Source organism: Schistocerca nitens, chromosome 4 (genome assembly GCF_023898315.1).
Source record: "Schistocerca nitens isolate TAMUIC-IGC-003100 chromosome 4, iqSchNite1.1, whole genome shotgun sequence".
Taxonomy (NCBI): domain Eukaryota; kingdom Metazoa; phylum Arthropoda; class Insecta; order Orthoptera; family Acrididae; genus Schistocerca; species Schistocerca nitens.
In genome coordinates, this window is record NC_064617.1 from 337437333 (window position 1) to 337453164 (window position 15832).

A 15832-nucleotide genomic window follows, 5' to 3' on the forward strand; every position below is an offset into this window, starting at 1 on the left:
GCATACAAAATGACAGTGTCTCGGTGGTATCGTCACACAAAGTCAGTGTCACCTACATGCCCATGGTCACCACTTCCAGCATTTCTTATAAATAGGTAACTACATGTTTTTTAATGTTACTACTGTCTATTCTGTTTTAGTTGTTCATTGTTACTTGACTCTAAGGCATGAGGTGCACCGATTTTATGTGGGACACCTTGCAGAAAGCAAAGAGCAACCACCAGCACTACTTAGATGTCATCATTTTTATTGCATACATATTATACAGCTAGAAGGATGGGGCAACATATGCCAGTAATATTTATTCTCTCATTATCACACAAGTTCTGACAGCATTCATTATGTTATGAATAAGTTTGCAAAGTGATTTTGATAAAATGAAGTGGTGAAGCTGAGTCTTTATTTGATGTAAAGAATTAAAAATCAGATGAGAACAAATAAAACTTCCATAAAACTTTGTTAAATGCTGCTCTCCCCAAATGAGTGCATAAAAACATTGTGAAACAATGAAGATGTTATCAAGCATAGGGGGCAGTTCAGTGATGATGTTACAAACTTTCAAGGAAGATGGAGAGGGTAAGTGTATAACTGTTCGTACATACTCAGGGTAGCAGTCTTGCTGTTACGATGAGCGTGTGTGTTCAGGTGTCTGTGTGGTTGTGTGTGTGAGTGTTTGTACTCTTACTGGAAAAAGAGCAAGAGCTCAAAAGCTAGTGTCGTCTGTTTTCTGTGTGCTGTACAGCAGTCCTCTATACTTAAGTAGTTGCCTTTCCCTTATTCTACGTATTTTTCAATCCAGGTATTTTCATCATTGTTATTCTTTTACTGAAGCTATACCTTTTACAGTATGCATTTTAGATCCTATATTTACTGGATTTTTTCTTCTCTGATCCACATTACTTCCAAAAAACATAGGAACCAAAGAGCTTGTAGTAGAAGAGATGTGTTACAAAGTATCACAGATGAACAAGTGCTCATAGCTCTTAAGGGGCTCCGGAAAGGCTCAAAATCATGAAAAGTTCAATTTTTACTTTTTTGCGTTTTCTGAATCTGCAGACTATTACCTTTTAATAGATATATAATTTATTCAATTCCGAAGACTACAAATATTTTTAAATTTTTTTTGAAATGTGTTCTACATGGACGTGACCCACTGTGGCGCTGTTAAACTGCTGTCAAATGGTGTTATTATTAACGTCCGTGTTCATCAGGTACATTTTAGTGATGTGAGATAAAGTATGTGTTGTGGCTAACCTGTGATGGTTCAGTATATATCGCTGGTGTGATTGTCGATTGTTTCATGTTTATTTACTCTGTCGTTATCTCGAAAATATTCGTAATTAATTCTGTTTCTTGAGTCTCTGTTTTGTTGAAGTATAATAATGAGTAAAAGTAAAGTTATTAGAAATCCTCTGAAGGCTTTTAAGAAAAGGAGAAATGTTGGAAAGCCAAAGGTATTTAGAAATATGGGAATGAAGATAGGTTCTAACATGGTACGAGCGATGCTTGCTTTAGACAAGGAATGCCTTCGGGCTGCAGACTGGGCTGTAAAGAGTCTAGAAATACAAGCAAGAGTAAACAGGAGGAGGAACAAGAGGAAGCTGGAGGAGGAGTTTGCAGAGGATGAAGATAATCCATCCTATGGACCTGGAATGCACTAAAAAGTTAATCCAATCTTTGTCGCTCGATTCCCAAAACTTTTATTTTCTCATACTAATTACATGTTTTCTAAGGATCTTCCAAACATATTTGTTTCAAACTTTCAGTAAATGTTACACAGTACCTTCTGCATAATTTAACACAGCCTTTTTCCAAAAAACTGTATATTTTTGAATATATAAATAAAAAATTGCAAAAAAAATGTTGTGAATTTTCATTACAATTGAAAAAAAATCATCTTTAATAACTGAACTAAAATTTTGTAAAATCCCTTTGTTAAGTTGTAGCCCATATTCCAATAAATAATCTGTAAAAAGTTCAACTTCCTACCTCAAATACTTTGTGAGGAAAGATGTAATTTATAAGCGTTATTTTAACATTGCAAGTATAGGGCGTTCCGGAGCCCCTTAAGGTGTGCATTTTAGGGCCCATGTTTGCTAGACATTGTTTTCTTGTTTCAGTCCATACTACCACCTCTGAAAGTTGTCTGCCCCACAATATTAGCAAAGGTACTGGTACATGTATTGCACTGTCACAGCTCTGAGAACGATTTTCACTTATAACTTTTGACTCGGTTGTTCCCTGATCAGGGCCCCTTAACTTAAATTTATACTTTTACCCGTCTCCAACATCACTGAAAGCTTGTATCATCATCACATAATCAACCTGTATATTATCTTTAACACTTAATTTCCATGCATCAAAAATGATGGCTAAAGAATATATAAACAGATAATTTTCATCCTACAACTACAACATCACAGCTCATAGGTGTTGTAGTAGGATAGTTACAATAAATAATAATCATTACAATTTTCAACAATGATTTTACAAATTTAGTTCAGCACCTTGAATGCAACTTAAAACAGCCACACAACAAGGAAATCAAACTTAATATTATTTTAGCCAACAAAACTTCTATGTGGTTAAAAGTTAGGAAGGATACTAGCCTTCTACCAGCTAATACCTGTATAAATTGTCATGATTTCAGTTTGTCTGATAATGATCTCTGCCTGCAGGATCCTCTAAAGTAATAGCTTAATAATGACAAAATTTATCGTTATAACTTCTGCAAACAAAATCACAGATTAAACACTCTTCCCCCCCCCCCCCTCTCTCTCTCTCTCTCTCTCTCTCTGTGTGTGTTTTCTTGGAAAGGGGGCTGAGGCACTATGCACACACAGCATGAAAAGAGCTTGTTGGATGCAGTAATTCAAGTTAAATTTAATAGTAACATTAATGTGCTGCGGACTTGTCAACAAGTTCATATGTTGTTTACCACTATACAAAAAAATTAACAAAAAAACTCTTTAGTGCTTAATTTACTTACAATATTTAATATTCAGTTATACTGACAAATATGCCCACAACCAGCAGGGCATTCACGACGATCATCATTTTCCCACCACTGTTGCAAGCAAGGCATGATGTGACCACCGTGTGCACAGCCTTGGCACCATGCATACAATCCACGGACTGTTCTATGGCAGACTGCACATGCTGCAGGTCGTCGTCCACAACGGTCACAAAGCCAGCCCGCGCGTTGTAGAGGTTTACGACAAGTCGAGCAACTAGAATACACAGTTGTTGAACGCTGACTTGCACGTGAAACTGCTGAGATCCAAGACAGTTGAGTCAAATGTGCTGATGCTATCCACTGTCGCCTCCGTGATAAAGAGTCCAGGTAACCTAGAAAGTGAGTGGCTTGTATCAACCGGATTCAAATGATTTCAAATTTTTCATAGTTATATGTATGTCGTGTAGGACCATGCCAGCAACAGGTACCTGGTCACTGAATGTGTCAATAGCTAGTTTATAGAATGCTCATTAGAAAATTTATACACAAAAGAATTAATAAAACACAAAAAAATTGTGAGAGCATATATTGCTAAATAACACATTACAGAGAAAAGTTCTCAACTACTGCAAGGGACTCCTGTACAGGATTGAAGGGATGTGCCCCAGGGGAACCTTTCGACTTGGATTTGAGTACTTGGGATTTATCACTCAGTTTTTTCAGTTCTGCTGGAAGCCTGATGAAAATGAAACTTGCTGAATAACACAAGCCTTTCTGTACAATGCTTAAGAAAGTGTTATCCACGTGAATATTATTTTTTCGTCTAGTGTCACTTAATTTGTAACTTGTTCTGAATTACTCAATAATATCAACAACAAATCCCACAGCGGAATATACATGCAAGGATGGTAGATTGGAACTCGAAGACACCGGAACAATAGTTTACATAAAGGGCATGAAGCGACACTACGGATCAGTCTCACTGCCTTTTTCTGAACTAAGGATATTTTTGCTGAGTGCAGAGAGTTGTCAATAAAAACAACATCACATGAGATAAAAGAGTGGAAGTCAGAAAAGTAAACAAGCCTTTGTGTTTCAGCATCAGAGACAGCCAATGTCATTCTTATAGTAAAGATAGCAGCAGCATTCAGCTTTTGCACAAGATCTTGAACGCAGTGCTTCCAAGGAAGCCTTTCATCTACAGTCATTCCTAGGAATTTAAAATGGATAATGAAACATCAAAGAGTCAGGAACAAGGAGCTAGTGATCACCTTTGTCGATTTTAGAAAAGCCTACGATAGTATTGATCGTGAATCTCTACTGTCAATTCTTAAAGAATTTGGTTTACATCAGAAACTTGTCAATCTTGTTGCAGTCACCCTTCGAAATGCCAAAGCTAGAGATTCATATTGCCCTTCGAAAAGGCAACGCATTGTCTCCATTATTGTTCAATTGTGTGCTGGAGAAAATCATGCGTGAATGGAACAAGATATGCCCACCATCTGTTAATACTGGAAGAAAGATTCGACTTAACTGCCTTGCATTTGCAGATGATTCGGTGCTGTTAGCAAACAATATTGATGAGGCAAAGGTTCAGATAGAACAACTAGAATGATCAGCGGCAAAGGGTGGATTGCAAATTTCGTTTGAGAAAACAGAAATGATGCCCAGCTTCCCAGTTGACACATCCCATATCATACTCCATAATGATCAAAAAATTAAAGTAGTAAAAAAGTTTAAATATCTTGGTGAGATTATTACCTGGAATGCTAATGAAAGAGCATCAATAGATAGTAGAACATTAAAACTATAGTGAGCGCAGAGAACCACATGGCCAACTTACAAAAAAACGATCTCTCTCAATAAATGCTACATTTCGGCATTACTCCTCCGTCGTTAAACTGGAGGCAACATATGCAAGTGAAACACTATTCAAACTAAATACTCAAGCAACAACTGACATATTGAAGAAAACTGATAAAATACTCCAAACAATTATCAGTAAAAAACATCAAGTTAATGGGCAGTGGAGACTTTTGCCCAATTCAGTAGTGTACCGGTATAAAGAAAGTGAATCCATTATTGATACAATGCGAAAAAGAAGGATTGCATTTTTCGGCCACATATCTCGCCTACCAAATACTAGAATCCTGAAGTAACTTTTTGACTACTTCTGGAACAGTAAAACCAAAAATATCTGGTTTAAAGAAGTACAAAGTGATCTGGATGAATTGAACATCACCACACACCAAATTCAATGCAGAGAAGAGACGGCTACTGAAGAACAAATACATACGGCTGACATTCAAACCATCAGAACGGAAGAAGTACATCTTATCTGCAGCAGAACGAGTAGCCAGATCACAGTGAATGAAGAAATTTTGGGAAACGAAGAAATTGCTAACTACTAAGACGTAAACTTAATCATTGTAGACTCTTTTGTATTATGTTTGATTTTAGTGCTCCAATGTGGGTGTAAACTATGTAAATAAATAAATAAGGTCCAAGTGTTGTGGCACTGTCTGTGTGGACAAACATGGCATCCTGACCAATGTGAGCAGCAATATTGTGGAATGATGAACTGTGGTCCCAATAGGTCACACCCCTGTCACTGTTGAATTGTGATATATACTGATAGATGTTTCTCCTTCTTACGTGATGCATAACACGATTTCAGTAACACACAACATTCAAAAGTAACTTCCAACTGAAAAATCCACTGTGTAATCGTTCCTCATACACAGAATGTAGATGGAATTACCCCTACCTACCTTGTGTGGTTTGCGCAAAATGCTAATTATTTGCACATCCAAGCATGCAAGATACTTCATGCCAACTTGATGACTGCTGCATTCGGCTTAATAGTTTTGCAATTTTGATGGCCACCAGCATATTAATCCCTTAACTTAAATCAAACAATAGAAAATCCAGCATGGATGTAACAATATTATGAAAAGGATAATTGTTACAGATCATACTGCGGAGATGCTTAGTCGCAGATATGCACAACAACAAGACTTTCACACTTAATGCTTTCGGCCAGTGCCTTTGTCAACAATAAGACGCATGCGCGCGCGCACGCACACACACACACACACACACACACACACACACACACACACACACACGCGCGCGTGCAAACGGGTTTGTTTTAATATAATATCACCTTATGTCATGTAATATTGTTTCATTTTTGAAGAAAATCTGTCTATTGTTCCACTTGTTCAGATTTAAATAGTTTGTTACGGCTATTTGTCTCTACTCACCTTAATGCCAAGACTGTCTGTTGATGGCTTGGGGAGTATGTTTTACAGAAATCTTTATTTAACTATCATTAAATATGAACTGTAAAGTTACAGCCGTCAGGCATGAGATAGTGTGATAATTTTTTTATATTATCAGATTTTTTTTAAAATTCCATTATTGTCCACTGATTTTAATAATAGGTTAATCTTAAGTGGTGAATTCCAGAGCACATTTAAATTGGCATGTACTGCTCATGCATTTTGTTAAAAGTATTATGTTTATTAAAAATAAATATGAATTGTGACAAATAATGACAATTGTGGGCCTGCCCTTCGAAGTCTTGATTTCCCACTCCATCCTGTGTTCAAGGATATCAAGTATTTTCACAGAAAATATGCTATTATCCATGACTGATCCTTTTCATTGATTATGTTTCCATATGTATGTGGCATTTAATAGACTTGCCTCTCTATAGTTCATTGTCATACTTGTATGACCTTCTCAAGTATAGATTTCACCAGATTTTTTCTCCAGGAATCAGGAATTTTGCAGTGTTGCCCACATATATGAAGTAGGGGCAACAATCTTAGTTTACAGATTTACTGGTATATTTCAGTAGGTATGAATTTATTCCATCCAAGACACATGTATTTTGGTTTTTCACACTTTTATAATTTTGTAATTGTTGTCTTATCAACACTTTTTTATTCTGATTCTAGTTCGTTTTCCTTTGGGATTTTGTCATTAAACTGTAACTGTCTATAATGTAAACCCAAGTGAGCCATGATATTAATTTCAGACTGTTTCCCTTTCTTCTTAGCTGAGATCATTACATTATGAGGGTTATTCTAAATGTAAAGAATGTTTCGACCTGTCAAGCCCCACAATTCAACCCCAACCTACAGCAGTCTCTAAGACTTTACTAACTGTTGGTATCAGTATTAAGTTAAAAACAAGCACAAATGGTCATTTTTGTGGTTTTAAAATGTGTGACAAAATTAATGATCCCACCAGGTGTAAGGTTCCAGGGTTGCTACAAGTTTCCCTAAGCACAATTCCCTGATATTTCCCTGATTTCCAGACACATTTTAGCATTTTCCCCTGACAAATTTTGAGACTGATTGATTGACTGAGAGGGTTTATGGAGCCAAATGGCGAGATCATCAGTCTGGCGAGATCATCAGTCCAGCAATTTCAAAGTTACTCACAGAAGAAAGAGGGTCGGCTAAACGTGGATGGATCCAGTCAGGGGAGTCAAACTATAAAACAAGGAAGTTAAAATACACACAGTAACAGGCATAAAAGGTTAGACCAAATCTAAAAACAGAAAAAAAGTGTGAGCTTTCCATGGAGGAGTGGTCACTGGGTCCCAGATTGAGAAAACGTGAAGAGAGCCCCAACCACAACCACACTGACTCTGTTCCAGGAGTGAAGCAAAACCTTATATCTGGAAATAACCACTTTCACAGAGGAAACTGAGGACTATTCAATCATCCATGAATTGTATGCTAATATTAAAATTAAGGAAGACAATACTTAATATGAAGGGGACATTCTATCAATATGTGGGATATTGTCAGTCTGCCTCCACAACCATATTGTGGCGGTGGTTCATTACACAGGAGGACACAATGCGTGAACTTGATATAACCAAAGCATATACAGCATAAAGCAGCAGACTCCTTCTGAGAAAATTGGAAGGAAGAGTACCAAAGTGCAGTAGTGGACTCCTTCTGAGAGGAGCAGGAGGATTAGCACCAAAGCGCAGCAGTCTCCTTGATTGTGCGGGGCTTATTACTGAAGGCAGTAGTGATCCAGGTGTCATTCCAGTTTCTGGCAAATAGAGATTTGACATAGATCTGCATATCCACGGCTGGGGTCACGAAATGGAATGGAGTGTGAATATCAGCTTATCTAGCCAAACAGTCAGCCCGTTCATTCCCTGAGATACCCACATGACTTGGGACTCAGAGAAAGACAACTGAGCAGGTGGCACAGACAAGGAAGGACAGAAGGTCGTGCAAAGCAGAGACCAAAGGATGATGAGAGCAGCAGGCTGCTAAATGTGTCAGTAAATATTAAAAACTGTGGAGGGAGGCCTGAGTAACAAAATGGAGGGCCTTGGTAACGGATAGCAACTCTGATGCGAACTTACTGCAGGATTCCAGCAATAAATGGTGTTTTAAGTCAGTAGGAGACATGAATGCATATCCTGCTTTATCTATCATCTTAGAACCATAAGTGTAGAAGATGGTAGCACCCTGGAACTCTGCAGGATGGAATGTACAAAATGCCGGAAGACTGTAAGGGCAACAGAGACCTTAGGAAACTGGAAAAGGTTGATCCTAATCCATCCAAGGAGGTAGGTGAGAGGGAAATACATGGCGCACATTTCAGTGGATGGAGATGGAAATCCCGACAGAGGGAAGTGAGACGTATGCCAACTGGCAATCCAACCCATAGGCAGTGATCAGGAGGGAGCTGTCCCTAACTTGCAAAGAGAACAGACAATGGGATGGTCAAGGAATCTGTGAATGGCAATTGCGTAAGAAACCAGGAGTTGGCTTCATCCTATTTGTAGAGGGGGAATCCTTGCTTCTGTGAGGAGACTGTCAATGGGGCTAGTGTGAAAGGCACCAATAGCCAGATGCACCCCACAATGGTGAACAGGATCAAGTATTTTCAGAGCGGAAGGAGCCACTTGATCCATTAACCTGACTTTCATAATCTAGTCTGGACAAGACCAGAGCACTGTGAAGATGGACAAGTGTAGCATGGTCTGCACCCCAAGATGTGTGGGCCAGGAGGCAGAGAGCATTAAGCTTCAGCATGCATGTAGTCTTCAGGTAGCGAATATAGGTTAGCCACATCAGTTTTTCATAATGATAATTAAAAAAAGCCCAAGAAACAAGACTGTGCTGTAACATCTAGAAGCTGGTCACCTAAATAAAGTTCTGGATCAGGTTGTACTATGAATTGATGACAAAAATGCATAACTGCATTTTGGAGGGACAAAATTGAAGCCATGGGAGACAGCCCACACAGAGATCTGTCGGATGGCGTCTTGGAGCTGGCACTCAGCAGATTCTACAGAGTGGGAGCCACACCAGACGCAAAAAATCGTTGACATACAATGCCGGGCTAACCTGAGGGCCAACAGAGGTTACAAACCCATTGATGGCTATGAGGAAGAGTGTGACACTTAATATGGAACCCTGTAGGATACCATTCTCTTGAACCTGAGAGGTGCTACCAACTGGAACCTGTAAGAGCTGGTGGGGTAAAAAATCATGAATAGAAATTGGAAGGGGACCACGAAAGCCCCAGTCATGGAGGGTAACTAAAATGCAATGGCGCCAAGCTGTTTCGTATGCCTTATGTAGGTCAAAGAAGACAGTGACAAGGTGCTGACAATTAGTAAAAGCCAGTCGGTTTGCAGTTTCGAACCTGAGTAAATGGTCAGTTGGACATTGTTCTTCCCAGAAGTCAAACTGGAATGGGGAAAAAAAGGCCTTGAGATCCAAGTACCCGCCATAATCAGAAGCTAACCATGCTCTCAAGCAGTTTACAAAGTACATTCATCAAGCCAACTGGGCAGTAGCTGTCAAGGGACATTAGGTTCTTCGAAGGCTTAAGGACGGGCATAACTATACTGTCTCACCACTGTGCAGGGGAGGCACCCGTGAGCCAAATGTGGTTGAAGATCCTGAGTATATATTGCCTCTGTGTAACGTTAAATTGTTGAATCACCTTGTTGTGGATGGAATCTGGGCCTGGGGCCATGTCATGTGAAGAGGTAAGAGCCTGCAAGAGTTGTGTTTCTACCAGAGACAGGTGGCAGGATAGGAAAAGGACGCCGATGCCGTCGCAAAGTGTGTCGCGAGGTGTTCTGCAATGACCAATGGATCAGGAGACAGAACACCATGGAGGATAAGGCCCTGGACAGTTGACTGTCACTGGTGATCCAGAAGGCTACAGAGCTTGGCCCAAACCTGTGATGAAGAGCCATATGTCCCCAGGGAGGAAACATTGTGCTGCCAGAATTCCTTTTTACTCCACTTATTACCTTTACCTTATTAGGTACTGAGCCTTAGAACAGAGATGCTTAAAAGTGAGGAGGTTGGTCTGTGAAGGGTGTTGTTTAAATTGTTGAAGCACTTGTCAGTGGTCCTGCACAGCGATTGCTATGGGACCTGTAGATGGGCGGACAGCAGTGCCAGCAGCATGAAGAATAGTGGCAGGAATACCCTGCACAACCACAGCAATGCAGTTTGAGAGAGATGTCGAAGTGCACGGCAGACGTATATAAAGGCCGACTGGCCCTGTGGAATGCTTAACATGGAGTCCTGCCTGCCTGGCGGTGGCAGGGGAATGACAGAATCATTGGAAAGTGGTCACTGTCACAAGGATCATCAGGGAGTGACCAATGTAGGCAAGCCAAGGGAGCAGGGGAGGAGACTGTGAGCAGTAAAGTTTCCATAAGTGAAGTGGGTAGGGAAAATCTCACTGAGGAGACACAAATCAAAGTCTGTAGTAAGCTGGTCAAGTAGAAGACACCTACCCAACAAAGTGGCAACTCCCCCACAGGGTGGTGTGCATTGAAGTCTCCAAGGAAGAGATACAGGGGCGGGAGTTGCTTCATTAAGTTAGACAGTTCAACATAAGGCAGTGGCCTACCTGCAGGGAGGTAGACATTGAAAACAGTGATTGCTGCAGTCATCTGCAATCTAACTGCTATCACTTCCAGGTCCGTATGAAGGGGGATCCAGTCACTAATGATATCGGCGCGACCAAAGTGCAGGCCCCTCCAGAAGCTATCCCGGGGCCAGCACGGTTGTGACAGAATGCGCAATAACATGAAACTTTAGAGAAGTTTCTTGAAGGGCATGACAGAATGAAGAGGAGGAAACAAGGCGTTGTATTTCCAGGGAGCGGCGATAATATCTGTTGCAATTCCACTGGATTAACGTGTGGTGAGAGTCCAGGTGAGACATAAAGAAGCCAAGGGGAGATCAAATCACGTGGTTGGTAGTCTTCGCCAATGAGGATGGGGTGACATCCAAAAAAACTGGGTCTGATTCGGGATGGAGTGGAGGGGTAGTCAGGGAGACCTCATCATTTGACTTGTGCTGCTTCTTCTTCTCCATAGGAGGGAGGGAGAAGGTATTATCAGTAAGGAAATAGGTGGCAGTGATGTCAGGATTGGACAGAGAGTGAATGGCTTTGCGGACCTCGGAGCCCATGTCTCTCCTCCTGCCCGAGTGTGCAAGCTTCCTGTCTTGAAAATGCCGGGGAGGAGTGTTCGGAGATGGAGCCCCATCCCTAGCAGTAGCCAGAGAAGAGGCAGTTTTCCCTGGCCGAGGAGGAGGAGGAGGAGGAGTGGTTCCAGGAGGGGAAGGGATGGGAGCTGCCGAGGGTAAGGAAATGGAAGGGGAGCAGGATGGTGGTAAGGAGGAGGGGTGAGGAGGGGAAGGTGTAACTGAGGCACAGGTAGAGGAGAGATTTACAGAGTAAAGTCTGTCAAATTTCTTCCGGGCTTCAAAGTAGCTGAGATGGTCAAGGGTCTTTATTTCCTGAGTTCTTTCTTCCTTTATGTACATGAGACACTCTGGTGAGTGGGGAGAATGGAGACCAGAGCAGTTTACACAGTTAGGCAGTGGGGTGCACAGGCTCCCCACATGAAGAAGGTGGCCACAGTCACCACAGACAGGAGTGACATTGCATCGCGAGGACATGTGGCTGAACTTGAGGCAATGGAAGCAATGCATGGGAGGTGGAATGTACGGTTTCATATCGCATCTTTACACCATTACCTTGACCTTCTCTGGCAGGGTATACCCTCAAATGCCATGATGAAAGTGCCCGAGGCTAAATGATGGTCCTTAGGGCCTTTCTGGACATGCCGGACGAAATGAATGCCATGTTGTCCTAGATTAGCCATAAGTTCATCGAACTCGAGGAGAAGGTCTCTGCAGAAAATTACATCCTGTGTCATACTGAGTGACTTGTGGGGAGCAATAATCACGGGGTTGTCTCCTAAATGGTTGTAGGCACAGAGGGAGGCTGGCAGACTGGCAGAAATTGTCTTTATAAGGAGAGAGCCAGAGCTCACCTTGCTTAATGACTCAGCTTCACCGAACTTGTCCTCAGTATGTACCACAAAGAAAAGGGGTTTGTTGGCGGCAAAAGTCTCCCTATTGGTCCTTGTACAGACTAGGAACCATGGAAAGGGTCTCGTCCCAAGCCAGCACATCTGGCCCTCCTTCCAGGGTGTATCCAAGGAGGATAAGGCTGGAAAGGCAGAAACAGGGACTGAGACAGAACTACGTTAAGGAAGAGACACAGCTGCAGAAGAGCAGCACACTTCATGTGCCAAATGTCTGCCCTGGTACTACCCACTCTGAACAGGGGCTCGCCTTGTACACGCCACCCAGCCACAGCGATGGCCACCTGGCAGGACAGTCATTGCTGTGAATTCTGATGCCCTGAAAAGATTGGCAACCACTCCTAGGCTTACATGATGCATTCATAGCACAGGTACCAACAGTGTGATCCCTATGGTATCAGGTGGCTCAGCCAGATGGGTACATAACAGCCCCACCACATGGACTGGCTACCGAGCTGGTGACCTAGCAAGGAGGTGAAAGTGCTTTGGCAGGGAGGGAGGGGAAGGGAGAAAGGGAGAAAGGGAGAGGGAGAAGAGGAAGAGGAGGAGGAGGGGGGGGGGGGGGAGGAAATCCACACCAGAGATGCCAGGGAGGGAGTTCTTCCCCATATGGCTCACACTACAGACTTCAAATTTAGAGATGGAGGTCAAATGCCTGACGGGGACCAGAAAAGAAAAGCCAAAAAGGGGGAAAAAGCAACCAACTAAACCGCAAGACGAAGCAAAGTCATGAGGATAGCCAGGCCAACATAAAGAAGAACACCAAGAGAAGGAATGGAAGGGTCAAAGGGAAAGGAAGGAGGAGGAAGGGGAAGGAAAAGCAGCCCAGAAAAGAATGAAGGCTGCAATAGCTCAGGGACCCATGAAAGCCACTCACGTACCCGCTAAAGAGCTGTGGCCCCCTGGACAAATTTTGGGATCTCAATGTTACATAAAGACATAAATTGACAAAAAAAAAAAATGCAAAACTTCTGTATTTCTAAACATGTGAGCAAAAATCTTAAGTACTAACATCAACATCTTTTGCAATGAACTGTTTTTAGATGGAGAAAGTAAGTCAAATGTTATATATGTTTCATTAAGACCACAGGTGTTATTTTATTTCAATAAAATGAAACACATTTGGTGAGAAAAATATGTATATCATTGGAATTGCAAGACAGATTTAAAATATCTTCACTGATTTCAGAAAAAATTTAAGAAAAAAGTATGCCTCTTGAAAGAAGTGTATAAGGCAGGGAAGAATTGTGTAAACCAACGCTATAGGTGATTGCCAATAAAATATTGTTTCTACTATGTTTGTTATTGTCAGTTATTACCCACTGTGTTATGTCTATTATTTTACAGGTATTGTGTGGTTTTTCTTTCACGAAATATGTGAGTACATAGTATACAAACTGCCAGTGACTGCCACTATTTTCTTCCTCTTATCAACCATGCTTTCTAATACATAAACTACTTTCAAAGTGCCAAAATGTACTAGAATAAATAAAATGTCTATAAAATGCTGCACTTTACAATTTTCTTGTAGTGGGACAGTCATAATTCCTGAAATCCATAGCCTGTGGCCTCTGGCTTGCCAAGGAGCGCCACAGTCCTCAGTCCATGGATAAACCATGAAAATCTGCCACATTACCCACACACAAATAGACCTGGCCTGCAGGCAGATCGGTGAGACTAGATCCAACAGGCAGGGCATGCACGTTAGTGGGAAATGATGGGCTTCAGATTGGCAGGTCTAGTCCGTTAGAGATACCCACAGAAATGGCCTGCGGTTTTGGCCCATTATGGAAGTCCACTGGTGTGGCCAGCTGTTTACATCTCACAGACACCATGTTGATGAAATGAGACCACACTGATCAATTCATGCAACAGATAACTTGCGTGAATACTCTGAAAATCAATACTAATGATGATAGGTAACAGCTCACCATGAAGATGACCGCAGATTCACAGACAGGCAAGTAGAAAAAAAAATCACACTCACTCAATTAAATTTGTGGCCATAGCCTTTGTCAGAACACGAGAGCACATAAACATTCACACAAACGTTCAGACATAAATCATGCGTATGTGACTACTGTCTCTGGCCACTACATCAACAGTATCTGAGAATCAGATCCAAACAAACCTCTCCTCATGCCTCCCTGCCTCTTGTCAGAAGCTGCTAGACTAGCAGCAGGAAGTAGTGGCAGCACTGACTGAAGGCTGAGGGGAGTGGCAGAAAGGGAAGAAGCAATAAGAATAAGGAGTAGGGAAGCGTCTCACATACTCCACTGCGCCCAGCCAGCGATGATGCATGACATCTCAGTAAACAAACCATTTCATCTACTGAGATAAAAACTTGATTTTTCCATTTTTTTCCAAATTTTCCTGATTTTCCCTGATATGTTTGAAATTCCCTAATATTCCCTGACTTCCAGAACTTGTGGAAACCCTGGGTTCATAGGTTGATATGGTTTCTGAATGCAAAAAGTTCACACTATCAAAATATTTTGATCTAGTTCTGTGGGACTATGCTGGGGAAAGCTATTTGGTCATGGAACAAGTCAGTACATAGTTTAGAGGCAGATAAATGAAGTTTATGGAAATGTGCTGAATGGAGTTTCAGTTCGAACATGATGCATCATGTTTAATTGCAGACAAATATTCTTGATGAAGAATGATCAGGCCAACCTTCAGTTGTGAATGCCGAAGAATAAATTCAATGGGATAGATGTTTTATTACTGATGAACTGAACTTATGTTTTCCTGAAATTTCGCCATCATTTCTTTGCCAAATTGTTAGTGGCAACTTGGGCTACAGAAAAGGTTGGCTCCTTGGTTTGTGGGGGTTGAAGGGACCAGACTACAAAGGCCATCAGTCCCTTGTTCCACATCCATAAAATCCTTCAAAAAATAGAACAAGCAATTGAGATGACAAGCGATGACACAGAACCAGAAAGGCACAAAGACCAGACAAAAGGAATTAAAAGCTCACAGTGTGTGACAGTAGTTGGCTGACCATGTAAACAAAAAATGAAAAGCCAACCACCAAGAAACACACTAAAAACCACAATCTAAAACCGGAGGCCAAAGGCCAGACTCAACATAGAAAAGGACACGAACCCTTAGATTGAGCCATAAAAGCCCCCTGCATGAACAAAACTCAAAACTAAGTCTGCGATGGCGATGTCATCTGCTAAAAGTGCAAGGAGCATATCAGGCAGCACAAACGTCTGCCTGAGCGTAGTTAAGAATGGACAAGTCAACAAGATGTGGACCACTGTCAACACTGACCCACAGCAACAAAGCGGTTGGTCCTCACGATGCAAGAAATGACCGTGCATCAGCCAGGTGTGGCCAATGTGTAGCTGGCACAGAACAACGGAGTCCTTGCGGGAGGCTCGCAAGGAGGAGCGCCACACACCTGTAGTCTCCGTGATGACTAGAAGTTTGTTGGGTGAAGACAGGGTGCGCCTTTC

At 41.6% G+C, this 15832-nt stretch overlaps 1 protein-coding gene across 7 annotated transcripts in view; it reads right to left on the reverse strand.

Annotated features, from left to right (window-relative positions):
* Nucleotides 1-221: 221 nt before the first annotated feature.
* The window catches only part of LOC126251531 (GATOR complex protein WDR24), a 123321-nt gene continuing 107710 nt past the window's right edge, over nt 222-15832 (reverse strand). For all 7 annotated transcript variants that reach the window (XM_049952028.1, XM_049952030.1, XM_049952026.1 and 4 more), the window contains one exon: nt 222-3348. In XM_049952028.1, the coding sequence (XP_049807985.1) occupies nt 3002-3348 (347 nt within the window). In that variant the 3' untranslated portion in view covers nt 222-3001. The remainder of the gene's footprint in view (nt 3349-15832) is intronic.